At 51.5% G+C, this 25,593-nt stretch overlaps 2 protein-coding genes and 1 long non-coding RNA gene across 4 annotated transcripts; 1 reads left to right on the top strand and 2 right to left on the bottom strand.

Annotated features, from left to right (window-relative positions):
* Positions 1 to 1,696: 1,696 nt before the first annotated feature.
* Positions 1,697 to 15,369, bottom strand: Fbrs (fibrosin). Its single transcript, XM_038326851.2, has 18 exons — positions 13,878 to 15,369; positions 13,412 to 13,591; positions 12,605 to 12,640; positions 12,485 to 12,514; positions 10,479 to 10,527; positions 10,090 to 10,390; positions 8,504 to 8,805; positions 8,106 to 8,308; positions 7,943 to 7,987; positions 7,656 to 7,751; positions 7,363 to 7,431; positions 6,512 to 6,541; positions 6,066 to 6,137; positions 5,590 to 5,707; positions 5,417 to 5,497; positions 3,940 to 4,023; positions 3,592 to 3,799; positions 1,697 to 3,491 (listed from the first exon to the last, which is right to left on the bottom strand). Exons 1-18 carry the CDS (start codon positions 14,325 to 14,327, stop codon positions 2,897 to 2,899), a joined length of 2,949 nt encoding a protein of 982 aa, XP_038182779.1. The 5' UTR covers positions 14,328 to 15,369; the 3' UTR covers positions 1,697 to 2,896.
* Positions 14,882 to 17,313, top strand: LOC119812319. Its single transcript, XR_005285070.1, has 2 exons — positions 14,882 to 15,966; positions 16,934 to 17,313. It is a non-coding gene; the product is annotated as an uncharacterized LOC119812319 (long non-coding RNA).
* On the bottom strand, positions 16,789 to 22,180 carry Prr14 (proline rich 14). Of its 2 annotated transcripts, none has more exons than XM_038326871.2 (12): positions 21,996 to 22,180; positions 21,143 to 21,214; positions 20,850 to 21,018; positions 20,085 to 20,206; positions 19,790 to 19,979; positions 19,182 to 19,225; positions 18,885 to 19,090; positions 17,931 to 18,516; positions 17,727 to 17,796; positions 17,559 to 17,650; positions 17,258 to 17,329; positions 16,789 to 17,168 (listed from the first exon to the last, which is right to left on the bottom strand). In XM_038326871.2, the coding sequence occupies exons 2-12, from the start codon at positions 21,163 to 21,165 to the stop codon at positions 16,913 to 16,915; spliced, it is 1,830 nt and encodes a 609-aa protein (XP_038182799.1). In that variant the 5' UTR covers positions 21,166 to 21,214; positions 21,996 to 22,180; the 3' UTR covers positions 16,789 to 16,912. The 2 variants fall into 2 exon arrangements, with proteins under 2 accessions (XP_038182799.1, XP_038182809.1); XM_038326881.2 differs by lacking the exon at positions 21,996 to 22,180 and adding an exon at positions 21,408 to 21,827.
* Between the last annotated feature and the right edge of the window lie 3,413 nt (positions 22,181 to 25,593).

Raw genomic sequence — 25,593 nt, 5'->3', positions numbered from 1 at the left:
AGTGGAGGTTCAAAACTGGTTCACAGGATCAATCCCATTTTTTCAAAATATTTTAAGCAGTTAGAAAAATAACTGGAGGAATCAAGGCTTGAGAATAGTGGTTTTCTGAATTAATGTGTAGTTTTATATTTTTTTATATCTTACCATACGCAGGGCCCTAGGTTTATTTTCTTTACCTCTGCAGTGCACCTTCCCCTAACTTGTTTCACAGGCACTGAGGAGCCTTCAACCTAGGGCTCTACATATGCTGGGTAAGCACTTTACCAGTGAGTTAGTTTTCTTTGAACCAGGGCCTTGCTGTACAACAGTGTAGCCATGGCTGCCTTCATTCAATACTCCTGCCTTTGCCTTGTTAAATGTTGGGATCACAGGCAGTATCACCATGCCTGGCTTTTTCTTTTTTCTTCCTTTTTTTATTCAGAATCTCACTGAACTTTGTCTCCAAAGTGCTGGGACTAAAAGCATGTGCCCCCATTTAGAGCTTTAAACAATTTGTTTTTATTATAATTTTTAAAAGGTTTTTATGTGTACAAATGTTTTGCTTGCAGGGATTGATGTGTACTATGTCCATGCCTGGTGCTTAAGGACATCAGAAGAGGGCAATGGATACTCTGGAAATGAAGTTATGGATGTCTGTAAGGCCCCAGCTAGGTGCTAGATATCAAACCCAAGTCTCTGCAGGATCTAATACATGCTCTAAACTGCTGAGCCGTCTCTCCCCAGTCCAAATTTTTACTATGCTTTAAGTCTTTAAAAAAACAAAGTATGTTTATCAGTGTTTTGCTTGTGTATGTATGTCTGCACCATATACACAGCTGATGCTCTCAGAGGCCACAAGAGGGCAATGGATCCCCTGGAACCAGAGTTACGGATGGTTGTAAAACAGGGCAAATAATTCTAGCTCCCTTGAAAGAGTAACTAATTTTTTGTTGTTGTTATTTGGAGACAGGGTCTTACTATGTAGTCCTGGCTGGCCCAAAATTATTCATATAGACTAGGCTTGCCTGATTAAAGGCATGCACCACCATGCTCTGCCCTGCAGTCAAGTGCTCTTAACTGAACCATCTCTTCAGTCCCACATGCCACACGGCTTTTTTATTTATTTATTTATTTATTTATTTGGAGAGAGATAAGGTCTTAATAGTGTAAGTCTGGCTGCCCTGGAACTCAACTTTGTAGACCAGGATGGCCTTAACTCAGAGATCCACTTGCCTCTGCCTCCAGAGAGCAGGGATTAAAGGTGTGCACCACCATGCCTAGCCATACAGCTGGCTTTTTAAACAGTGGTTTTTTGAGCTAGGATTATGAGGTACTTTTCCTTTGCATTTTGTGTTCATGTATTTATTTTGTAGTGATAATGTTGTTTTGGCAAAAATGATCTATCTGTGAAAATTATGGGTCTTTTCTAACATAGATGTACAGATAAACAAAGAGACCACACACCAAATAACTGACTAGCCCTGTGGATGGTTCAATGTCTTTCTACATTGTTTGAATCTAATGTATTTGAAAACGTCAACAACCATCATTAACCAACTCACCCATTCAGAAGTGGCAGAACTCCCCAGGTAGGAGGGAGGAGAAAAAAAACCCTCTATCAGGAGGACATGGCCAGTATTGTCCTCATTCTGGGACCCAATCCAACCCATGCCAGACAACTCACACAGACTGAAAGAGGAGCCAGGGGGTGGGGGTGTCTCATTGTAACACTCATTTTTATATAAATATTCGCAAGTCATATTACAGAATAAGCCCCACTGGGGAAAAAGTCAAAGTTCCGGTCTTGTTAAACTGAGCCCTGCCTTCTAGTTAGGCCCCAGCCTGGAGGTGCTGCTGCTTTGGGAAGGCTGGGGCTGCTGCTGGGAGGCTGCTGAAGAAGCTGCCTGTGTTGCCCATCCCTGAACCAACCCCCTTCTTTGGTGTGTGTTTCATGGTGACCTTCTCTGGCCACCTCTCCCTTAGTTTGGGACAGGGTTCTGTGGAACAGGGCCCAGGAGTCCTGAGGGCACTTGGAAATAGGGTGGTGGTAGGAACTTAGCCATTAAGAGGAGTCTGAGGCTTGAAGGCTGAGTCTGTTAGAGTAGTGGGCCACACAGAATGAATAGAACAAGTCTGGGGGAACCTGGGCTGACAGCCGAATAGTGTTTGCCCTTCCCTCCAGCCTAGATTCTAGGTCCCTTTCCCTGTTGATCTACCTCCTGATGGACCCCACACACCCAGGGTCAAGCCCTGGATTCCTGCCTGTCCCCTCCAGGCTCTTCCCCTGGGACACCCTCCCCCTACAGAGAGGCCAGAGGCTAGGAACACAGCACCAGTCTGAGGATTTAATTAACCAGGAAGGGGATTGTTGGGAGGGGCACCCCTGTAAAAATGTACAAAAGGTCTGGGGAGATTTGTGGAAGGGGTGATAAATATGTACATGGAGCCCCTTTTCCTTTAGTTCCTCCTTCCTCAGCCCTAAGAGGGCATGAGAACTTGGGTGTTAGGTGAAGGGGAGGGGGGCACTTTGGCCTCTGGCTTAGTGAGCCCTTGGGGAGGCAGGCCAAGGGCCTAGAGGCCCTTAGAGGGGGCATGGTGCACCTTAGATCATGAGCCATAACCTCTGAAATAACCCCCTCAGGCGCACACGTGTGCACACTCACACATTCACACTCACACACACACTTCTTTCTAGAGGCTTATGACCTCTGTCCTCCCAGTGATCCCACAGTCCACGAGATACTTGACCTTGTGGGAGGGGGGGTTGGGGATTCTACTCCCAGGTCCATGACTTCAGAGATGGCCATGAGATTGTGACCTTTGCCTTCCAACCCTGGCTTAAAAACTTCAGCCCTAGGACTTTGTCACAAGGAATGGGGAAAGGGGGTGGAGCTTTGCCCCTGCCCCTCACCTCTCCTCACCTGTCAGCCCGGGCTGGGCCAGGGGCCCTAGGTGGGGAACTGGGCCGGGGAGCGGGCACAAGAGGTGGTGGTGCTCCCAAAAGGGCTCCTGGTGGGGTCTTGCTGAGAAGGTGAGGGGTTCCTGGAGTTGCAGTAGGTGGTGGTGGAGGAGCCAAACGGCTGTAGAGCAGGGGATGAGCAGGGTCTAGACTATAGAGGCGGGCAGCGGCCATGGCCCCTGGTCCAGTCAACTCCTCACCTGCCTCATAGAAGCGTGGTGGCCTGGCCAGGCGTGGGGGCCCTGCCAACCAGGCCGGCTCTGAGAAGCCTGCACAGCGCTCTGGCAGACTAGGGCCAAGAAAAGGGGGTGGCCGGGGCCTCTCCAAAAGCAAGTGAAGGCCCTGAGGCCCAGTGGTTGCAGCAGCGGCAGCAGCGGCGGCAGCAGCAGCAGCTGCAGCGGCGGCGGCGGCGGCAGCAGCAGCAGCAGCCTCTTCTTTCCGCTCTTCCTTTACCCGCACAGACTCCTTGGCTGGACGGGCTCCTTCCTCGCCAGCCCTGGCCTTAGGAGTAGCAGGAGAAACTCGCAGCTGGGGCCGTGAGAAAGGGAGGTCCCTGGTGGGGTAGGTGGGCAGGCACAAGGGAACAGAATGAAGGAATTCCTGTGGCTGACAGCGCTGCAGTGCATAGGGTTGCAGTTATGTAGAGGACATACCTGTCTTTCTCCTCCTTGGTGACAGAGGGCTCTCTTCGCTCCACAGGTCGCTCCTTGTCTGAGCCCGGTGTCCGTGCAGTTTCAGGAGGTCGGACCCAAGCAGGAAATGCAAGAGGACTGCGGTGCAGGCGGCCCCATGGGTCTGGTGGGGAGGCAAAGGCTGGTGGGGCTCCTGGACTTTCTTTCTGGGCAAAGACGGCGCTGGAGTCTGGTAGAAGGTAAAGTAGAAAGTGACAGGGGCCAGGAGGGGGAACACTCCACAGAAGTAACCTCACAGGCCCAGCTTGAGCATATAGCCCCACTTTTGCAGTTCCCACCCCTCATTTTCCCACCCTACCCAGCACTCACTGAATGTGGGGCTGCCCAGGCCTCCAAAGGCCCCGTTGGAAAGGGCAGCCAATGAGGCAAAGCTTGTGGGACGCCCAAAGGGATCTGTGGGGGGAAAGGGAAACTGGTCAGAGAACAGGGCAGTCAATTTTGAGCAGACCCAAAGAAATGGTGGGGAAGAGGCAGGTGAGTAGTGAGGCTGGAGTCCTTAGTGGCTTAGACTTTTGGTATTTGTTCTTTGAAACAGGGTCTCACTACACAGTTCTGGCTGGCCTGGAACTCACAGAGATCTACCTCCCCCAGTGTTGGGATTAAAGGCGTGTATAAAAAGCTAGCAGTGACTTAGTTTTAACAACCATTTATGAGCATCTCTCTTTTTTTTTTAATAATTGCTACTTCTTTTTCTAAAATTTATTGTGTATACAGTATTCTTAGTATTCTGCATGTACGCCTGCAGGCCAGAAGAGGGCACCAGATCTCATTACAGATGGTTGTGAGCCACCATGTGGTTGCTGGGAATTGAACTCAGGACCTTTGGAAGAGCAAGCAGCGCTCTTAACCACTGAGCCATCTCTCCAGCCCTACTGAGCATCTCTTGTGCCAGGTCAAACACTGTTGTTTAGCCTCTTTAAAAGGACAATTCTCACTTTCAAATGATAAAACAGGCTCAGAGAGGTGAAATGACTTGCCAAAAGTCATCTAGCTATAAAGTATCATTAGCCTGGGGCATCTCAAACTATAAAAGTCAATTTTTCCCCCCCAGGACAGGGTTTCTCTGTGTAGCTTTAGAGCCTGTCCTGGAACTCGCTCTGTAGATCAGGCTAGACTCAAACTCACAGAGATCCACCTGCCTCTGCCTCCCAAGTGCTGGGAATAAAGGTGTACACCACCACTGCCCAGCCAAAAGTCAAATTCTTATCTGTACCAACTCCAGATATCTGAAACCTCTTGGCAGCTCTCAATTTTGTAGCAAACTACTAGCCTGAAGACTTTTGCCAGCTTCACCCTATCTGTAACATTTTCTCAGCCTGATTCTTACTTCATACATAGCCACAATCTGTCAGAATTAACTAGCCTACCCCTCCATGGGATCCTTAGTTTTTCTAGCCAGAAACACCTTTATCTGGGGTCAACTTTTTTTTTTTGGGTCCACCTATAGTCTGGTTAAATCTTCCCAGGAAACTTCCCTAGGCCAATCACCATGTTCTCTTGAGCCTGCACAATCTTTCTCCTCCACTCTCTCAGGTGGAACACTATCCTCTATCACTGACTACTTCAGAGACAGAAGTAGCAGCAGCAGGGTGGGACCATCACACCCTTCCATACGCATTCCACAGAAGAGGGAATCTGCTCAGAGTAGGGAGAGTGACTGCTTAAGGTCACAAAGCAAATAAAATCCTATCTACCCAACTTGAGTAGTTTCTTAGGTCTGGTTTTCATCTCTACTCTCATGTTAAGAACAGGGTGAAGGAAAGCCCAAAATTTTCTTGGCTCTTACCAATGTGGGTGCTGGGGCTCAGGAAGGGTCCATGGGCCCCGGGAGCTGTTGTGAAAGGATTGGCTGCAGCATGGACGGCTCCTGGGGCAGAGAGGTGGGAGATTCTGATGAGGATGAGTGGGAGCAAGGTGGACACTGGGGCTATAGGCTCTGAGAGGGCTGGCCAGACTCACCAGTCGCAGTGAAGAGGGAGGCCGGGTGGGAGAGCTCCTGCCCAGGGGGCAGGGCCCCATAGGGCCCCGGAAGGCAGGGCAAGAGGTCGTTCCGAAAGTCAAGCTTGTGGGAGTCACCCTGCATGGGACATAGGGAGAGGGGCAGTGAGGAGCTAGGTCTGATCTAGACTTTAGTTTTCCTTCTTATCCTATTATTCTTAGATTGTCCCTTGGCTCTTACTCTCTCACCCCTAGCTTCCCTCCAAGGGCTGGCTAGTACCAGAAGGTGACTTAGGTACTTTCTACCACCTCTTTTAGCATGTTCTCTAACCACACCAAACTAGGCAGAGAACCCAGGTGCATAGAACCGCTCACCAATGATGGAGACAGGAGAAAAGGCTTCTTGTTAAAAAATTTTCTGAGCTTTGTTGAAGGTCACTACCTAAGATGACCCCTGCCTCTCAGACCCACTTTCCCGAGCCCTCCAGTCCCAGTACCTTCATCTTTTCCTGGTGTCTCAGGATCATGTAAGCCACACGCACGTGCATGGCACACCACTTTCCTGGTTTCTGTCGCCCCCAGATGACCAAAGGGAAAGGGAAGGAAAAATGTTCACTCACCACCCATTCCAGGCCTGGCCCTGGGCCGAGCCTTGCCACACAGCATCCTCAATCATCATCCCCACACTGAGGGATGATTAGATTAATCTTAAAGCCTAAGGAAACTGAGGCTCAGAGAGCTAAACTGTTTTGCCCAAGGTCCCATGGCCAGTTATATCTAAGACCAGTTTGTGACTTAAAGCCCTGTACTTTCTATTGTTTTACATCTGGCTGCCTTTACACCTTGAACTTAATTGTTCCCAAGCAGGACCCCACCCCCCTCAGCCAAACACCCTGAAACCAGCCCCCAGCCTCATGCAGCCTGAGATCCTCACCAAACTCACCCTCAAAGGTGGCCGGAAATGATCAGGGATCTGGGGATGGTAAAGGAGAGATTGGAGGCGATTCAGACCTCTTTACTGACCTGAGTATCACACCTCTACAGTACCCTTCCCACAAATCTCCGAGACTGTGGCTCCCTCCGATCATTCCTGGCAGTGACAATACTCCTTTCCCATTTCTTCTCCCACTCTAGGCGTCGCTTTCTCTACATCAGGTTTCTGAGTAAGATGCTAAGGAGGTCCCTGTTGGGATGGCTCGGTAGGAGAGGTTTCTCTACCAGAGAGCAGCCTGTCCTATAACACCTCCACGCAACACGGATTCCTAGGCAAGGGACCTTTTAAGGAAGTCAGAAAGCTTAGTCTATCCTTCAGGAAACATGTTCAGTACATATTTTACAGTGTTCTCAGAGCCCTGAAGTCTGAGACATGTGGGGAGCAGGGGAACAACTCTGGTCACTTTATAAGTTTATTTTTTCATTGTTTCCTGATATGATGCCACTTGTGGGTAGGAGGGAATCATGTGATTTATATTGGAAAATCACTGTAAAAACCAGTGTCTTGCTAGAGATACAGCCCAGTAGCAGAATGCATGTATGAGGCCCTAGGTTTGATCTCCGGTATCACCAAACAAAACCAAAATACAAAACTACTGCCCCATTCATTATTGTTGGGACGATATCCTCAACCTTTTATTCCTCATGCCTGCACAGACTTATTATACAAAAGTCCTTTCCTTAGACTCCTCAGGGTAGACTGCAGGGAAGAGTCAGTGACTCACCCTCCTCTCTAGTCAACTCTTCTCTCCCCTCAATATACCTTCCAACTCCCCCAGGGCCTGACCTGTCCCCCCTCACCTGTGTTCCCTTCTGGGGGAGCCCGCTCAGCACTGGCCCCAGTCGTGGTGGCAGCTCAGGGTTCGTGTTCTGGGAAAGGGGAGTGTAGGGATCAGACAGGAGATCCAGTGCCAAGTTAAAAGGGGTCTAAAACTAAGATGGGTGATGAGACAGGAGAGGGAGCATGGCGTTGCAAAAACCTGGGTCCAGAAGGGGGGCAGGAGCCTACAGTTTGGGGGATGGGAAGAAGGTATGGGGGGGTCCATAATGTCTGTAAGGGATGGGAAGTGGTAGTTTCTGGATCAGGAGCTCACCTTGGGCTGGAACGCCCCCTGCAGGGAGCCAAAGGAGACAGCTGGCGGGAGACCGGGAGGGAGCCCGGGCACAGCGGGAGGGAAGGCCATGTACGGCTGTGGAGAGAAGGGCACTAGTCCAAGCAGGGAGTGGAGGTGCAGCCCAGATCTGATCTACCCATCTTTGGAATCCACCCTAACACCCCCAAAGAGCTTTCCCAAGCTTAAGGTTCTTGCTTTTGGAGTTGAAGACTGAACTCCACCAATACATACATTCCCACACATCACACACCCTCACACACACTCACATTATGTCGGAAAAGGCCTTCCATCTTTCCTGGGTATTTCTCAAACTAGGGAAGAGAAGGGAAGAGTGAGCTGCCAGCCAGGGACCCAGGATCTTCCTTCTCCTGCAGGAGACACCCTCCCTTAGGCCTCTGAGCCTCATCAGCAGCCCAAGGAGGAGCTCACCATATGGCCGTGGGGAGGCAGCAGGCCCGGGGGGTAGGGGGTGAAGTGCTGGTGGGTGTGCTGGTGGGTGTGCTGGTGCTGGTGGTTGTGCTGGTGGAACTGGAAGGCCAGGGGCCGGGCCGAGCCCCCTGCCCCCACCACCTCAGGGCCACCCTGGGCATTCAGGTAGCGAGAGTTCAGGTCCTGGCCGATCAGGTCCTGCTCTGTGGGAGGGGAGGGGAAGAAGGCTTTAATGTCTGGTGCCACCAAGTCAGCCTCCTTGGGCCCAGGTGAACTGGCCTTCCCTTTAGCCTTGAGCCACTCCCTCCGCAGGCCCTTGGTCCCTGCCAAAGCCAACTGAGCCCATGCTTGGGGCCATGGCCCCCCACCACTCCACCCTGCCAGGACCCCAAACTCACCAGAAAGGGCGTTAGCGGCTGAGGCCCCAGGGTGCCCTGGCACCTGCAGCAGAGGTGGGGGTGGGGGCAGGGTGGGGCCAGGGGAGACCAAGGAGGGGTGGTGGGGTGGTGGTGGTGGGCGCAACCCATGGGGAGGAAAGCTGTGGGTGGATAGAGGCAGGGGCAGTGAGGGCGTCGGGGGCCGGTGGGTGAGCTGCGCGGACGAGGAGGAGGCAGATGAGGAGGAGGAGGACGAAGAGGATGATGAGGGGGGAGGCTGAGCCACGGGAGGGGCCGGGGCCTTGGGGGGCGGCCGTGAAGAGCTGGGGAGAGAAGTGGGGAGATGAGTGAGGGGGTGGGAGGTGCTAGCTCTAACAGGAGGTGGGTCAGAAGCCTGGGTGATGCTGTGGCCTTGGTTCTCCAATATGGGAGATGGTAGAACTTGGCCCCCATGGACTCCCTGCAGAGAACCCAGTCTCAGGATGAGATGCCTCCCACACCCAACAACCCCTTCTCCTCTTTAGATCTGGTTTTCACAAAGATGCCTCTGTTATCTCTTGCCATATGACTTTCCTTTTTCTGACTCAACCACAGCACAAAACAGAACATTCATTTTGACGCTTAATTACAATGGGCCACCAAAGTTATCATCCTAAGACAGAGGAAGCAGTACCACATTATCCTGTCCTGCAAATCAGGTAGCCTGAACTCTATGCCCATCTTGCCATTAACACCCTGGGTGACCTTGAGCAAGTCACTGCCCCTCTCTGAGCCTTAGTTTTCTCAATACTAACAATGATGACAAACAACAGTGAGGAACCCATAAAAGTAGTGTCATTAACTCTTACCCTTTAATGAGTACTTACTGTAGAGCAACTTCTGGCATCTGCTTTAGGAGCCAATGCAAGTCTCCAACATGTCGCATCACCTTCCCCAGTGCTACTGGAGCCATGCAACCATCTGTACTATACCAATTCCTTTTCTATAACATAACTCACTTTTATCAGGCCTTATCCTAAGCAGTAACACGTTAAATCAAAAAGCTGAGGTATCATCATATTCTCCTAAAGCAGCTAACTTTAAATATTTTAGAGTTTACCAGGCCAAGACCTGAAATCACTCCATGTCCCCCAATGACAAGTGTACACACTTTGGGAAACACTGCATTCACTCAGAATCAATCCTCAAGACAGTTTTAAGAAAGAAGTACTATTATTATTTCATTTCATAAGGAAATTGGGGCTCTCATGATTTGTCAAAAAACATAGCCAGTAAGTGGCAGAACAAGAATTTGAACCTAGGTCCAACTGACACCGAAGTCAGCATTTGTTAATCATCATGCCAGCACTTCCCAAAGTATGCTCCCAACATTATCTGTAGTAGATGCACCTTCCACCAAGTTCTCACCAGGAAATACAGTTCTGAAAAGGCACAAGTGGATTCCCCTGTACATGAACGTATAAAGGGCTCAGCTAAACCCTGTAGTAATCTCAATTTATTTTCCCAGTGTCACTCCAACTTTCCAATTTCTCCCAAGTTAGACCTCATCCCATGTCCCTGTTACAGAATGCAGCTCTTCCAGATCAGACCAGACCCTGCACACTCACCTGCCAGTGCTGAGGTCCAGGCTGCTGCCATAGGGAGAAGTCCGGAGGCCGAAGGGTGAGACCCGAAGCTGCAGCTGGGGCTGGGGTGGGGGTGGCAGACTGGGGGTAGCTGGTAAGGGTGTAGGGGATGAGACAGGAGGCCGAGGGGCTGGTGGAGGTGGTGGTTCCTTTGGGGGGAAAGGCACTAGCAGCGGGTCGGGCCCTGGGGGCTGCTCTTGGCTCCGCTCCAGGCCCGACACTTTAGGGACCACAGACAGTTTTGCTTCACAGTTCCCATTGAAGGTGCCATGAGGACCCGAGGCTGTGAGAGCAGGATGGTAGACATGCTCAGCGGAGGTTCATGCTCACCCGTGTCCCTTTCATGCTTCCACCCCAGCCCTTAGACCAACCTTTGCTGGTCGAGACAGTAAAGGAAGGGTCGAGGTCATCATCGGAGACCTGGGAGAGAAAGGTAGAGGAAGGTTAGGTAATTAAGCCTCTGGAGCCTGCTATGAACTGGTGGTGGTGGCAAATCTGTTTCATCAGCCTAGCTATGATCCACTGGAATGTGCACTTTAGGGGGCTTAAAGAAGGAAGTGGTACACTGAGGCCAAAAATCTGCTATGCCAGGCAGAGATGGCTGAGCTGACAGCAGATCAAAGGAAAAATGTCAGTTACGACTGACTGCTGGAGGGCTGCAGAAAGGCTAAGTTGTTAGGAGCTTGCATTGCTGTCACAGAGGACCCAAGTTAGAGTCCTAACCCACGTCAAGCAGCTTACAACTACCTCTAACTCCAGTTTCAGGGGAATTCAAAGCCGCTAGCCTCTGCAGGCATCTGTACTCACTTGTATGGACACACACATACATATACAGTTAAAAAGTAATAATATTTTTGCTTGTTCTAAGACAGGATCTCACTATGTAGCCTTGGCTGGCCTCAAAGTCAGAGAGATCTAGCTGCCTTTGACTCCTGAGTGCTGGGGTTAAAGGTAAATATCGCCATGTCTGGTCCTAATAAAATAATCTTTAAAAAACACTATCTGGCCTGCAAATCTGTATGGTTTGGGAATAGTAACAAAAAAGAGGAAGAAAAAAAATCCACAACACCTTTAAATTGGTTATATTTTCAGAGCTGGAAGAATCCTTATTAAAACAGACTTGAGGGCCTTTTGACAATGGTCCCCTGTTCTAACATGACAATAATTAGCTAGAACTGGATAGGGACCATCCCCTTAGGTGGACCATAATAACCCTCTGGCTTACCAGAGTCCATTTAAAAACTTTAAAAGAAACACACACACGCACGCATGCACGCACAAACACACACACGCATTAGGTTGTATAAAAGTAGCTACTTATAGGAGTAAAGAGGTAAGACATTACCTCCAAGGGCACATTATTTTCCAAAAATCACTAATAAGAAACTGAAATAGACTGGGTGGTGGTGCATGCCTTTAATTCTAGTGCTTGGGAGGCAGAAGGTGGATCTCTGAGAGTTTGAAGCCAGCTAGGTCTACAGACCTAGTTCCAGGACAGCAAAGGCTGTCCAGAGAAACCCTATTCTGAGGTGGGGGAAAAAAAAAGGAAAGTGAAATATACCTTTACAGGATGAGCATCTGCATTCATCAACCATGGTCTGGTATCTTCATTGCAAAACTCAAATTATACAAACAAGCTGATGGCCATAGGAAGGACCATTCAGTTCCAGACTCACTTTGGACTCTTGGAGAAAGCTAGTGGAGGCGTCAAAGGTTCTGAGAAGGATGCTTGATCAATAAGCAAACTTGCAATTCTCTGATTACCTAGCCAAGTCCACCATTAAATATAATGGGTGGAAGGGTGGGGTCTATGTGTGGAGAAAAAGATCAGCATATAAGAGCCCTGGCTTCCAGAAGGTCCACCCACGTGGAGGCTCACAACTGTCTGTAACTTCAGTTCCAGGGGATCTGATACCCTCTTCTGGCCTTCTAAAGCACTGCACACAGGTGATACGCAGACATACATGCAGACAAACACCCATACACAAACTAAAATGAGAAACAAAAACCAAACCAACCAATCAATCAAACAAAAACCCAAATCAAACCAAAACCCAAAAGCCAAACAAATAAAAAACCAGGGCCAGCAGGTAACTCAGCAGGTAAAAGTGTTTGTTGGGAAGCCTGATGCCTTGAATTCCAGCCCTGGAACCTACATGGTGGAAGGAGAACTGACTTCTGAAAGCTGTCCTCTGACACACACACTGTGGCATCATCCCTCACCCCAACACCTCCTTCTCCCTCCCTTCCTCCTCAGAACTTAATCCTGTTCCATGTAACCATGTTCCCACCCCGGGGAAGGATGTCTGCTACTTATGGAAGATCTGTAGGCTTCAGACCATTTAAACATCTGTAACAATGCCCACCCAACACTCACCCTCTCATCCAGATCACTTTCTGCGTCACACTGAGAAGGAAAGAGAGAGATATCAGGAGACAGAAGAGGAGTGGGACCCAAGGGGGAAGGGAGGGGCCATTATAGGTGGATAGCACTTACTATATATCCAGCTTCCACAGAGTGACGGGAGAAGGCCTGAGAAAGACCAGAGTCCAGAGGTGAGGGAGGCTGACTGGCCAGGAAACTGTATAAAGCCACAACTCCCAAAAAGGCATTCAAGGACACTTACAATCTTCTCAGTCACTTTTTCTAGCTTTTTTTTGGGTGCTTCCCACCTCCATTCCCAATGCTCTTACTATCTTCTTAATACACCAGGTTCTCACATCTTATATTTTGTTCAAAACAACTTTTCTTCATTTCTTTCCTCAGCAAACTTCTGACTCTTACTTTGGGGCCCAAGACATTCTAGGGGGCTTTCCCTAACCACAACCTGCTGCCCATCCCCCAGACAGAATGAGTGGCTTCCTCATGTGGGTTTCTGCAGCACTTCTAGATTGCTCCAGGATCACTGCCTTGTACAGCTGCTCAAACTAGGCTAGGTGTTTGCTTGTTGACTGTCTCTTTCTCCCTAGAGGCTGTCACCAGCTAGAGGGAAAGGCAGGGACATCTAATTTATTTACAATTCAACCAAGTGTCAAGTGTCTTTGATGAGTCTTGAATTATCAGCATGTTTGTAGTACACAGCACAAGCAAAAGCAAGCGAGTTTGACTGCAGTCAAGTCTTTGTCAGGCCTGCTCTGGGTGGGGGGGGGGGCTGCTGTCCAATTTGTTCTGGCTTCCTCTCTGCTCTTAGAACTTGGACTACTGTTTAGGAATGGCAGTTTTGATGCTCACGCTAAAACCAACCTACTCGAATGATATTCTGACTGAAGACTTTTGAAGGATTGGGATCTGGGACAGGCTCACCTCTTTCCGTCTTCGCTTATTGGGCCATTTGCGGGGCCTATCCCCAGGGGGCCGGCCAGGCTCACGTTCTGAGCTGTCCCCTGGCTCCCCAGTGGCCCCACTGGAGCCCCCCCTCTTCCGTTTCCCAGAATGCTTCAGCCGATGTTCCAGTCGCTCTGGTGGCTGAAGAGATGCATCCTTCTGTAGAAGAGGAGGTGGGACTGAAGTGGTTGGAGAAAGGAAAGCTCCCCAACTAAGGGTGACCAAGCTACTCACTGCCTCTCAGTCAGGGTAACTTAGGTAGTCCCCAGAGACTAGCTCTACCTCCTCCCACCCAGGGTGGGGCAGAAGCCAGGCCAGAGGAGCCGGTTGCTCTGGTTTGGGGTGTCACCACTGCCCCCTCAATGCCATCCGCTCCGAGGGCTGTATCATTCTCTCTGCCCTTCTGACTCTCCTCCAAAGACCCCCAATTCCTATCGGGACACACCTGCAAGGCCTCAAGGCTGGCAAAGCTAGCGATGGCAAAGCCATCGATCAAGTCTTCCTCCTCTTCTTCCTCCTCCTCAGGCTCCTCCTCGGCTTCCCCGTCGTCTGCGGGCCCCTCTTCCTCTTCCTCCTCTTCCTCTCCTCGGCTGCCCGACCCGGCAGGCCGCTTCCGAGCTCGCGGTCTCGGGGGTCGAGGCCTGGGTCGGGGCCGCCGCCGTCTCAGGCCCCCAGGCCGCTCTCCAGACGAAGCTGACGACCAGGGCCGGGCGGGCGGCGGCGGTGACGACGAGGATGAAGAGCCGCGCGGGGCGGCCAACAAGGCCCGGGGCGCGTCACCGCCAGGACCTCGGCGGCGCCGCTGCTCCCGATCACGGTCTCGCCGAGAGCAACGTCTTCGCCGCCGCTCCCCCTCAGCTGCCCAGCCCGGGCCTGGGGCCGCGGCCGTCTCCATGGTGACGGCCCTCAGCGCCGCATCCGGAGGCGGCGGGGCCCGAAGCGGCCTGTCCAAAGGCCCGGGGTCGCGGGCGCGGTGCTGCCGTTCGCAGAGGGACGGGAGAGCTCCGGCTTCCTCTTTAAAACAGGATCCGCTGGCCCCTGGCTTGCCCCAAGGCCAAGGCCCAGAGAGCCGGCGCCGCCCCCGGGGCGACAAGCCTGAAGGCCCCCCCTGTAGGGCTGGCGGGGCCGCGACGACGAAAACTGAGCGGCCGTCCCTTTAAGGCGAGGCCTCAAACTGTCCAGCCCCCGGCCCCTTTAAGACGACTCCACCGTGTCCGGCTGGTCTAGTGCGGCGGCGGCCCCGTGCCAGGGGTCGAGGCAAGTCTCCCAGAGGAAGAGGAAGGGCCACCCCTTTAAAAGGGGCGGAAAGCGCGACCTCCCCTTTAAAAGTGTCTTAAGTCCTCCGGCTGAAAGAGGCCACCCCTTTAAAGAGTCCAGAGGCTTTCAAACAGCAGGCCGTTCCTTTTAAGAGCTCGCAGTTAAGTTTCTAGTCCGCCACAGGCTGCCACTTCCCCTTTAAGATGAATTTAAAGAACTTCTTGCGTGGGACGAGAGGTGGGAAAACTCCGCTTGCCCCAGTTCTTCCAACAGGAGTTCTGTTTGTCAGCTTCGGCAGCTTTCCCCTTTAAGGCTGGCGTTGGAGTCGGCCAAGTTTGGTGCCCACCCCTTTAAAGGGATTTAAAGAGGTCTACGCCTCCGGTAGCCTTGAAAGGTGCAAGGGGGCGGAGCCTGCCCTCCAGAGCCCCGGATGTGAGGCAACGGTGACGGATAGAGCTCCTCTGACTGTCCTCCGACATAAAAGCCGCTTCCTCCTTTCCTCCGTCTCGGACTGACTTGTGTCCAGAAAGATCCGGAGAGGTCGCCGAGCAGCGAGGAACTCCGCCGTAGCCTCCCGTTGTCTCCTCGGGAGTCTCTGGCCTCCGCTCCGCCAGAACTTCCCTGCCCCTCCTCCCTCTTCCTCCTCAGCCAACGCCTCCTTCCTCTCTCCGCCTCCTCCCACTCTCCGCCTCCTTCCTCCTCCCTCCGCGGCTCAGGCGTTTATAGGTTGGCAAGTAGACGTCAACGCGAAGGGCGGAGCCAGAGTCGCGGGAGTGCCGGATGTAACCGCCCTCAGGCCTCGGATTGGACGGTCCTATTGGCCCCGCCCCCCTAGGTCTTGTGACTCGGCTGGTCCGAAGTAGGTGTTTGGAGCTGCCCTTTGGGCCCCCCGCCTCTTCCTGCTCTCTGCTCATTGGCCGCCTCCTGACGGCGACGAGGCGCGGCGCCGGGGGGCGGGGCCTGCATGGGCGGGCCGCCGGCCGCCGGGAGGCATTCTCTGAGGGGTTGGGACTTCTGCCTATCCGCCTGTTGGCGTTTCGCGCAGGCGCAGGGCGGCAGCCCCGCCTGCCGGTCTCAGGGCGGTTCGCTCCGTCGCGTCGCCTCCGTCGGGGCGGCTCGGCAATCGAGCGTGCGTCAGCAGCGGGGCGGAGACCGAGCTCCTGTTCCTGCGGGCATCGAGCGGCGGCCTCCCCTTCTAGCGCTCAGCAATAAATAGCACTTTGCACTCGTGTGCGGAGTACTCTTTCGCCTTAATTCACTTGGTAATCGTGTTCGAGGTAAATATTTGCTATTTGCTCCATTTTATTAAGGGGATTTGTACGAACAGACTGGATTCTGGCTCCAGAGCGAGGGCCCTGGCCACTTTCCGAAGCCTTTCTGTTATATGACTCTGATCTCTGTTTTTTTTGATTTTGTTGTTTCGATGTATTGTTATTGTGTGGCGGTAGGCCTGATGTATGTAGGGGTGTGAGTGCCATGATATGCACGCTGAGGCCCGAGGACAACTTTGTGGAGGCTTCAACTTTCTTGTGAGTTCTGGGGATTGATTTCTGGTTTCTGGGTGTATGTGCTAAGCGCCTTTTATCAGCCTAGCTGGCCACTGGCCCTGGCTCTTACTGTAATGTGGACGTTTCCCTGACAAACTCACCTTGTGTTCTCGTTGATAAATTCCCTAATAGGACTTGTACCGGACAAGTATCTATGGTAGGTTGTTCTTGGTGGGTGATTGCAGCGTTTGGAAGGAATTCAAGACCATCTTGATTAAGGCCTTCGTCTATTCCAGTCTTTAAATTTCTAGGATGTGTATGAGTAGTGAGTGTATAGTGGCGTTTCTGTTTTTCCTTCATAAATATCACCCCATAAAAATGTTCTTGAGAGCGTTATCTGTGGGCTGGAGAGGTAGTGTGTCTAGATTTGATCCCCTAGTACTGCCGGGGACGAGAGTGGGGTGGGGAATCTCTAGGGACCACTCTACCCCCTTGTCTGCAACCCCTTTTTTCTTCTCTGGCACTGTCTGTCCCCTTTTTCCACTCCTTTGGTGAACAACATAGAAGCAGTGTAACTAATTGGTCTCAAACTCTGTTGAAGACACAAAGGAATCAGAAACATATTGAAAACTTTATAGAAATATAGAGAAAAAAATACAATTGACCCAGAGATTCCCCCCTCCCTGATGGACGGATGGACAAATAGTGAGAGCTCCTAGAGCTTACAGGGCTGTTCTCAGTCTCTCTCCTCCTCTAGGAGCAAGGCATCTAGCTCCTTCAGCCGTTCTTGCAGCAGACGTCCCACGTCCTGGCTGGGTGCCAGGTTAGGAGTAAGGGTCCTGCCAGCTGCAGTGCGGGCCCCTCGTGATGGTCGACGGGATCGAGGAAGGCTACTGTCCCGAAATTCTACAGCCCGTCGGAGTTTCCTAGAACTGGTAAAAATCAGAGTCCCATTGCGCTCCCGAGGCTCCTCGAAGATGGTCTCAAAGGTCCTGGGCCGGGCAGGGAGAAGAGTTGTTTACCAGCATGCTCCCTGGTTCCAACGGCCCTCTGCTGCCCTCAGACCTTCCAAGTTTCTCACCTTCTGGCTGTTGGTGATTGGTAATTCTTATTGGTATAAATTTCTTCCAAAGTGAACTCCTTCTTGTTCAATCTGGAAGCAAAAGCAAAGGGCACTGAGAAGCCCTGAGCAAGGAGGTCCTGAGAAGGTCCAGGGAAAGCCTGACTGAATTTCGGGTATGGGACCATGTGAGAGTCAGAAGTGACGTGTGAGGAAGTTCTAAGCACAGGCCACGTCCTTGAGAGGAGCCAAGGCTGTACTTGAGGGATAGGAGCTGTCAACTACTTGGTCGTGGTAGCTCCCTGCCCTCTGAGCCTCTCACCTGACTGGTCGAGGCAAACCCATTGGTGTAAGGTTTGGTTGTAGTCGGACAGGCGTCCTCCGTATTCTGAATCCAGAAACCTTTCCCGTGGTCTGCAAAAATGGGGCAAAGGGTGAAGGGAAGGCATGGGCTCAGGCCTCAGCTAGCTCCCGTCTCTTTATTCATTACCTTGGTCTCTGGGTCAGGAAGCACCTTGTCCTTTGAGGCTTTTAACTCCTTCCCCTTGGTTGAACCCAGTCTGCAGAGATGATCAACAGTCAGGGACAAGGAAACACACAGCAATACACCCGTCTTCTGTCACTGGTTACTGAGCAAAGGAGGCCGGGCTCAGGCTGTGGCCAAGGCTTCCAGAGGGTTTATTAAGAGCACTACCTGGGTTCTGCTGGTTCGCAGAAGAAGGAAGTGGATGCAGTGGATGAGGAAGATGTAGTGAGAGAAGGTGAGACTCCCACTCCTCCAAGAGGGAAGACCTCTTTCCGGAGACAGGGCCGAGGAGGCGGCGGGGTCCGGGTCATCTCCCCACAACCCACAGTATGTCTCCGGGGCCTGGACTGGCTTGGCTGGGATGGAACAGGAGGCCAGGTACAGGTACCTGGGCCAGGGGGCCCCAGATCAGGGCAGGAGTAGCTTCGGCCCAGAGATAATTTAGGGGCAGGTGGTGGGGAACTGTCCTGAGTCCGCCACTGACGGATAGGGGGCCGGGGGCTGACAGATGCAATTCTCTCAGTAGCCCTGGACTGCTCAGCCTCTGAGATAGCAATCTTCAACTCCAATTTCATGGGAGGTGATGGGGGTGGAGGCTGTGGTGCTTTGTTAGGCGTGAGGAAGATGTCAGCGAAGCTCTCAAGCTTGGATCGGACGGAACGGAAGAGAGGGGCCAAGCCCCAGGGACTGAGACGGGGGCGTAAAAGGCTGGACGGTGGTGGGGTCAATGGGGCCTCCAGAGCAGGATCTGGGGCTGAGGAAAGGAGAGGGTCGACAGGTGGGTATTCCTTACCCTCAGGTGTTTAAGCACCACCTCACAAGCCTCAGTCTCTTTCCCCAAACACTAACCTGTCTCTAGAGGAGTGAACCTGATCCTAAAGTCCTAGAAGTAGGATTGCTTAAAATGCCCTAAAGCCCTGGATTTGATCCCCAGTATTGCAAAATAAAATAAAAACCCCCTCAAGTCCCTGAGGTCCAAATTGAGGTCCAAATCCCATTTTTGTCCATCCTGCTCTGCCCTGGGAGGGGGTTAAGTCCCATCCATAGTTCTTCCCCTGATGTTTCAAGCTTATGTTGGCTATTCCAGACTTTTGAGTCTCATTCCTCTATTCAAGTCCTTACCCGGTAGTGGGCTCTCTGGAGGGTCTGCAGGCAGAGTGGACGGCTGGAATGGAGGGTCTGGTTCTCTGGGTGCAGGCATTGGCTGATGAATTTTTGTCATAGGCTCAGCTCTGGGGTGAGGGGACAAAGTAAGAGTTGGGGGTGCTTCCAAGTCCAGGTCCCTCCTAGACCAGTGTTTCCCCTGGCCTGTAAGACTTCTGAAGGAGCTACAAGAAAGGATTAGACAAGTAAATCCTGATGGCCCCGCTCTGGATGTCTGGATGATAGCTTTGATAATCCCTTCCCCAGCCGTCTCACCTTTGTGCTGGGACAGTGAAGCTGGGCCCATCTTCAGCCAAACCCTGGATATAAACAGGGGAGGTGATTTGAAAAAGCAGGAAGCCATCTTTGTTCCCCCATGTCCTAACTCATTCCCCAGCTCTCTGCTTGGTTGTAGATAAAAGATTTTTTTTCTTCTACCCTTTATTCAGGTAGTGTCTACCATATAAAATGTTGTCATTGGGGTGGTGGCACAAGCCTTTATCCCTATACTTGAAAGGTAGAGGCAGGCTATAAATTGGGTCAGCCTGGTCTACACACCAAGTTTTTGGCCACCCAAGTCTACATACTAAATGGGGGGGGGGGGTTGGTGAAGCGGGCTGGAGAGATGGCTCAGTGGTTGAGGCACTGCTACTCTTCTGGAGGACCGAGGTTCGGTTCCCAGCACCCACATGGCAGCTCACAACTGTTTAACTCCTGTTCCAGGGGATCCAATATTCTCATACAGATGAACATGCAGGCAAAACACCAATGTACATAAAATAAAAATAAATTATTTTTAAAAATTCTGTTGTCCTGCCTTTACCTCACCCAGCCTCATGCTTGCCCTAGTTGGACCCAGAGATCTTCAGCATACTTTCTTATACCTCAACTGGTTGTCTGGAGTTGGCGATGTCTTCCAGTACCACCACTAGGGTGGGATGGGTGACCTGGTCCACCTTCTGTGAAGGGCTCTCTTCTGGGCCAGAGGCTGTCCTTGAGCTTATCCTCAAGGTGGGAGAAGACTGGTGGATACGGCTTAAGGGTTCTCGGCACAAATGCAGTGGGTCAGGAGGCCTAGAGAAGAAGTAGGGGGATCAGTGGGCTCAGCTGCGAGAAGAAGTAGGGGGATCAGTGGGCTCAGCTGCGTTCTCAGCTTATTCCCTTCCCTGCCACACTCACCTGGCTTGTAAGGGCCACTTGACCTGCTGGGGTGGTAAAGCTGGTGACTGTCTGCAGACAGAATCTGCATGATTGTTGTGATGCATCCGGCTGGAGGTGTCCTCTTGGTATGCCAGGGGGACCTAAGAGAGGAAGAGTTGTTAAAAAAAAAAAAAAAAAAAAAAAAAGAGCCAAGCTGGGCTCATGCCTATAATCCCAGTACTTCTGAGGCTAACACAAAAGGATGAAGAGTTCCAGGTCAGCCTGGGCTAAAAGGAGAGACTCTATCTCAGTAAGACAAAACGACAGCAAAGACCAAATAATGGAATGAGGCCAACTGGACAGGAGCTCCCAAGTCACAGAGGAGACAGATTTCAGCTAGAATTCACTCAGATCCCTAAAGGAAGTGATTTGGTCTTGAATTAGGAGTGAGATAGTAGAGTCAGGAGCTACAGGTGTGAAATGTAAATCATCTAATCTAACCCAGGCTCTGAAGAAATGGAAAAAGAAGTGACTTTTTTCACATCTCTGTCGCGTAACCAAAAACATAACCAGCATGCTTCCCAGGGGGGCAGGGCAGCCAGAAGAGTTTCTCATACTTAGGATATGGTTCCAGCTCAGTGGAGGGTGCGGGGAGGACAGGCACACCCCAGAACCATGCAGAAGTCTTGCATTAAGGAGACTGCTTTGAATGCTGGCTTAAGGGATCTGTTCTGACTTTAGTACTGAGCCAGGGCGGGGTGGAGGACTGGGAAGGGAGAGGCGTCTTTCAGTTAAATGGCTCACCCTGTTTGTAGCCATGACATCTTCCAGCACCACGGCCAGGACCCTCCGAGAGGCCTTTTCCAGGGGCGAAGGAGTCCCCAAGTACTGCAGCCTCGGTCTTTTCGGGCTCCTGGCTTCCCATAATGCTCGAGCTAGGGGCTGGCGGCACAGGTTTGACTGTCTAGAAGAGCTGGAAGATGAAAGTAGAAGACAGTTGCCCGAACCAGTTGTTGGCTCTGTAGTGGTCGGGTACAGCCGCCAGGATCCCCGTGTCCCAGGCTCAAGACAGGCAGGCGGGCGGGGAGCGCTCTCACCTGGAGTCCCCAGGGAAGTCCATGGGGAAAGCGGTGGTTCCAGGGAGTCCCTGGGGGATCCCAGGCTCCGGCCTGGGGTAAAGGGGGAACAGGGGAGTGGGGGAGTGAGGGCCAGCTCCTCCCCCGGGACTCCGCCCTTCATGGTCCGCTAGCGGCTCCTGGTAGGCCACGGGTCTTTTCTCGAAAGGGCGCCCCCAGCTGGCCGCCCGGAGCCGGGTCCTCCCGCTGCAGCAGCCTTGACCACTGGGCCCTGCCTGGCACCTGCCTAGACTGGATTGCGGAGGTCACAGCTCTCCCACGGCTCGAGCCTTCTGGGACCTTTGTCCCTGTAGAAGCCTCCCCGGGGTTCTCAGGGATCCGCTGGGATCCCGGTCCTGGGAGGTCCCGTTTCCGCTAGATTCCTCGGTGATCCTCGCCCCGCCAAACAAGGGCTCCAGAAGAACTACTCCACATACTGACAGCCCTCCCTCCCACCAGATCGCCTAAATTGGATCTCTGTGGAAAGACTCCTACGGCGCGGGTCTCCAATCAGAAGCCGCGCGACTCGCCTCCTCCCACTATGAGCTTCGTCTTAACGAAGTTCCATTCGGGGGAGGCCCAAGCTCATCAACGAACTCAGCCAGGATGCCGGGGTATACCCTGTCAAACCGACACCCCATTCACTCCAATCCCGGAAGGTCCAGCCTACCGGTAACAGCCCACCCCAAGCCCCCGCCCTGCCTGGATCCCCGCCCCGCGTTTTCGGGAGCTCGGGACCAGATGGCTCAAACGTTTCCTTCAACGCCCGCCTCTCTGCCCTTTCTCCTGTCGGGTCCCCCCCCCCCAACTCCCACCCCTCCCCTGCGCCGCTCACCGCAGCTTTCCTAGGATCCCGGGTTTTCGACAGCTCCCACCTCCGGCTTCTTTAAAACCAGCCTTACGCAGCTCTGTCCAACCGTCGGAGGCCTTCTTCTCTGTGTCTTGGGCACCGCCCAATCGCTGGCCCTGGTCTTCCGGGGTTAGGCGAAGCTACGTGAAACCGCCAGGCAGCCATGATATCTAGGGGCAAGAAGCTAAAACTGGGACAGCGCCGCCATTATAATTGAGGGCAGTCCGGCTGGAGCACTAGTCGACCGAATTTTACAAAGGCTAGTCAATGGTCAACTACTATGTCAAGTTTCTTGATCTATTTGGACAACAGTAGTGAAGCTGAAGTTCTCCACATTTTATAAAGCCTTCCGTTTGTTTTTTTCCTCTTGTTCCTATGCCAGTAAATATTGAGGGCTAAGGACTTGAGAAATTTCCATTCTCTTAGGTTCCTCGAGGTTGAGGCTCTGGAAGTGAGGGAAAAAGCAGGGCGGGGACCCTGAATATACAAGGTTAACGATTAGGGCTGGTGCGTCCTTGGACTTGTTCAGTTTCCGGACAGACTGGTTAGAGCCTGAGTGGATGCAGAGATTCATTCACTGGTGTTAAGTTTACTTCTTCTTAGAGTACTGTCCGTGTACGTCTTGGGAGGTTCAGTAGAGGCTCCATTGCAGGAGACCAAAGGGTTGCTGGGTGGAGCAGGTTCAGTGTCCTTTCTATTCTGAAGAGGAGCCTGTAGGTATGTAGGGTGTCAGGTAGTCTTTGGGAATGCGTGATAAGGAGTAGAATCCTAATGCTTGGAGAACCTGCACCAATAGACCCTTTATTAGGACAGCTGTGGGGGAGAAATGGGCATTTACTGGCGTTCTGCGCTGTGAATGTGCTCTCCCCACCTAGCCAAAGCCCCCAACTTCCCTAGGATTCCTTGTTCCAAATCAGTCTCTGTGTGTATGTGTGTGTGTGTGTGTGTGTGTATGTGTTGGTATGTTTATGTAGAGGCAAGAAACCATTGTAGGGTGCCTTTCTTAATTGTTCTTTAAAAAAAAAGAAAGAAAAATACTTTTAAAAAGTATGTTTATTGCCAGACAGTGGTGAGCCACACCTTTAATCCCAGCACTCTGAAGGAGAAGCAGGCAGATCTCTGTTTGAGGCCAGCCTGGTCTACAGAGTTCCAGGACAGCCAGGGCTACACAGAGACCCTGTCTCAACTCTCCCCACCCCCAAGGGGTGGGTCTTCCCACTTAAAAGACTCAATTAAAAAGTACCCTTTACAAGTGTTTAGTTAATTCCAGATGTAGTCAAGCTGACGACCAAGAACAGCCATCACAGGGCCCTGGACGCCTGAAAATTCACAGCAACCCTTAGCTTTCCAAGTGCAGGGATTACAGATAAGCACCACTAAGTCTGGCTAGCTAATACTTTTCTTGAAGTACTCACATACCATATAATCCACCCACCCAAATGTACAATGAAATAATTCTTAGTCCCCAGAGCCATAAGATAAATGGTTCAAGAAGTCTAGAAAACTTGTGTTCTCTGATGAACCAAGAATTTGCACTTGGCATTGTAATTTTGGAAGCTTCATCCAGGCTGTTTTGGTCATATGGAAATCAACTGGCTTAATTGGAAATATGAGAAAAATAAAAATGCCCTGGGCAAAGGGAAATGCTTCAATCCATTGAGGCTGGACCCCCTGCAACCACAAAAGACTAAGTTCATTCTTAAAGTGTCTCTGAGCCTTCTTTTGATGGCCTCGCGTGAACCCACACCAGTGCCACAACACACGTGACATTATGGCGCCCAATGCGTGGCTTGAAATAGGACAAAGGATCTGCTGAAGGACAGAAGCCTGCCACTTTGAGAACTGGTAGGACAAGTGCCCTCAGTGGAAGGGGACTGCAGGATTGGCAGGGTCGTGGGAACTCCCCATCCCAGGAGCCAGGGTCTGTGCAGTTATTACAACACCTGTTAAAAGGAGATGGCGTGGAAGCCAAGGAAAACAGCTACAGAGCTCTCGGTGTTAATTACACGGCACTGCCAACTGGCTTCAGGCAGCTCCTCACGTTCAATTGAAACTGAAGGTATGGAAGCAGGTGATGAGAGCTTTGAGGAAAGCTCATCAGAAGGGAGAGCCCATACTGTTAAAAATGTGGTCTGTAGGTAACTTAGTATCAGATGCTCTGAAGCCGCTGCAGAGAGAGGAGTCACCTAAAGCTGAATCTGAAGTAGAACAGGAAAATAAAAGGCACTCAGGCTAGAAACTGTCAGTCAGCAGAGGAGAACGTTCCTTCCCAGTGGAGAGGAATGCTGTTTCAGAGGGCAGCGAGTGAGGACAGCCAGGACACTGGAGATGACGCTCCTTCAGCAAGTTCCACCGGCACGCGCTGCCACTGGCCACACAAATGCAACCATAAGATTGTCTTTTGTATTTAACTTCTTCCTTTAGTAATTTTGTTTTTTCGAGACAGGGTTTCCCTGTAGTTTCTAGAGCCTGTCCTGGAACTAGCTCTTGTAGACCAGGCTGGCCTCGTACTCAGAGATCCGCCTGCCTCTGCCTCCCGAGTGCTGGGATTAAAGGCGTGTGCCACCACCGCCTGGCCTTTAGTAATATTTTTAAATGTTTGTTTCTATTTCATGTGTGTGGATGTTTTGTCTCCATTATGTGAGTATGCTATTTGCAAGCCTAGTGTCCAGAGGCCTGAAGAAGGCTTCACACCCTAGAACTGGATCTAAAGATGGTTGTGAAGCACTATGGGTGCTGGGAAGTAAAGCCAGGTCCTCTGCGCAGCAGGAAAGGGCTCTTAACTGCTGAGCTAGAGCCCCAGTCCCAGCCTTGGCAGTATTAATTCTTTTTTAAAGGCACTATTTGCTGCAGGGTAGTTTATCACACTGAGATTGCACTAAACCTGGGAAAGCCTGTTTCTAGTTGTGGTGTGGCTCAGCCCTAGTGCACACCATAACCCAAGAGCTTTCTGCTTATTGCAAATAGGATTAAATGAAGTTGACAGGAAGTGAACAAGAAAAAACCATAGAGAGTAAGAGGGAGTCAGGACAGAGAGATATACACAGGAAGTGGAAGGGAGAGACAGTGAGTTGGAGGAAGGTCAGCTGGGTGCCTTCTCTGCCTCTGGGCTAGCAGGTTTCCACCCAGCATTTGTCTCCCAAGTCTTTACTGGTAAAATTGAACATTGAATTTTTGTCAAAAATAAGAACCACCTAATTATTTATTAATTTTAATTAATAGGTTTCAAGGTAATTAATTTTTCTTCTCTTATATGTTACATCCTAACCTCAGCTGCCCTTCCCTCTTCTCTTCCAGTTCCCCCCTGCAAACACACCTTCCCTTTCTTCCACATCCACTACTCCTCCATTTCCCTTCAGAAAAAAATCAGATCTCCCAGGGATATCAAGCAAGCATGGCATAACAAGTTACAATAAAACTAGGCGCATACCCTTATATCAAGTTATAGTGTTAGCCATTCCCACCAGTTCCAGCACATCTTGCAGGCAGGACAAATTGTAAGTCGAAGATTTTGTGTCCCACTCCCTCCACTGGGGGCCTTGCCTGGTTAAAGAAGATGGCCAGTTCTGGCTCAATATCCCCC

This window comes from Arvicola amphibius, chromosome 1 (assembly GCF_903992535.2).
Source record: "Arvicola amphibius chromosome 1, mArvAmp1.2, whole genome shotgun sequence".
Taxonomy (NCBI): Eukaryota; Metazoa; Chordata; class Mammalia; order Rodentia; family Cricetidae; genus Arvicola; species Arvicola amphibius.
Note: the sequence above shows the minus strand (reverse complement) of the source record. Positions and strands in the feature narration are given on the sequence as shown.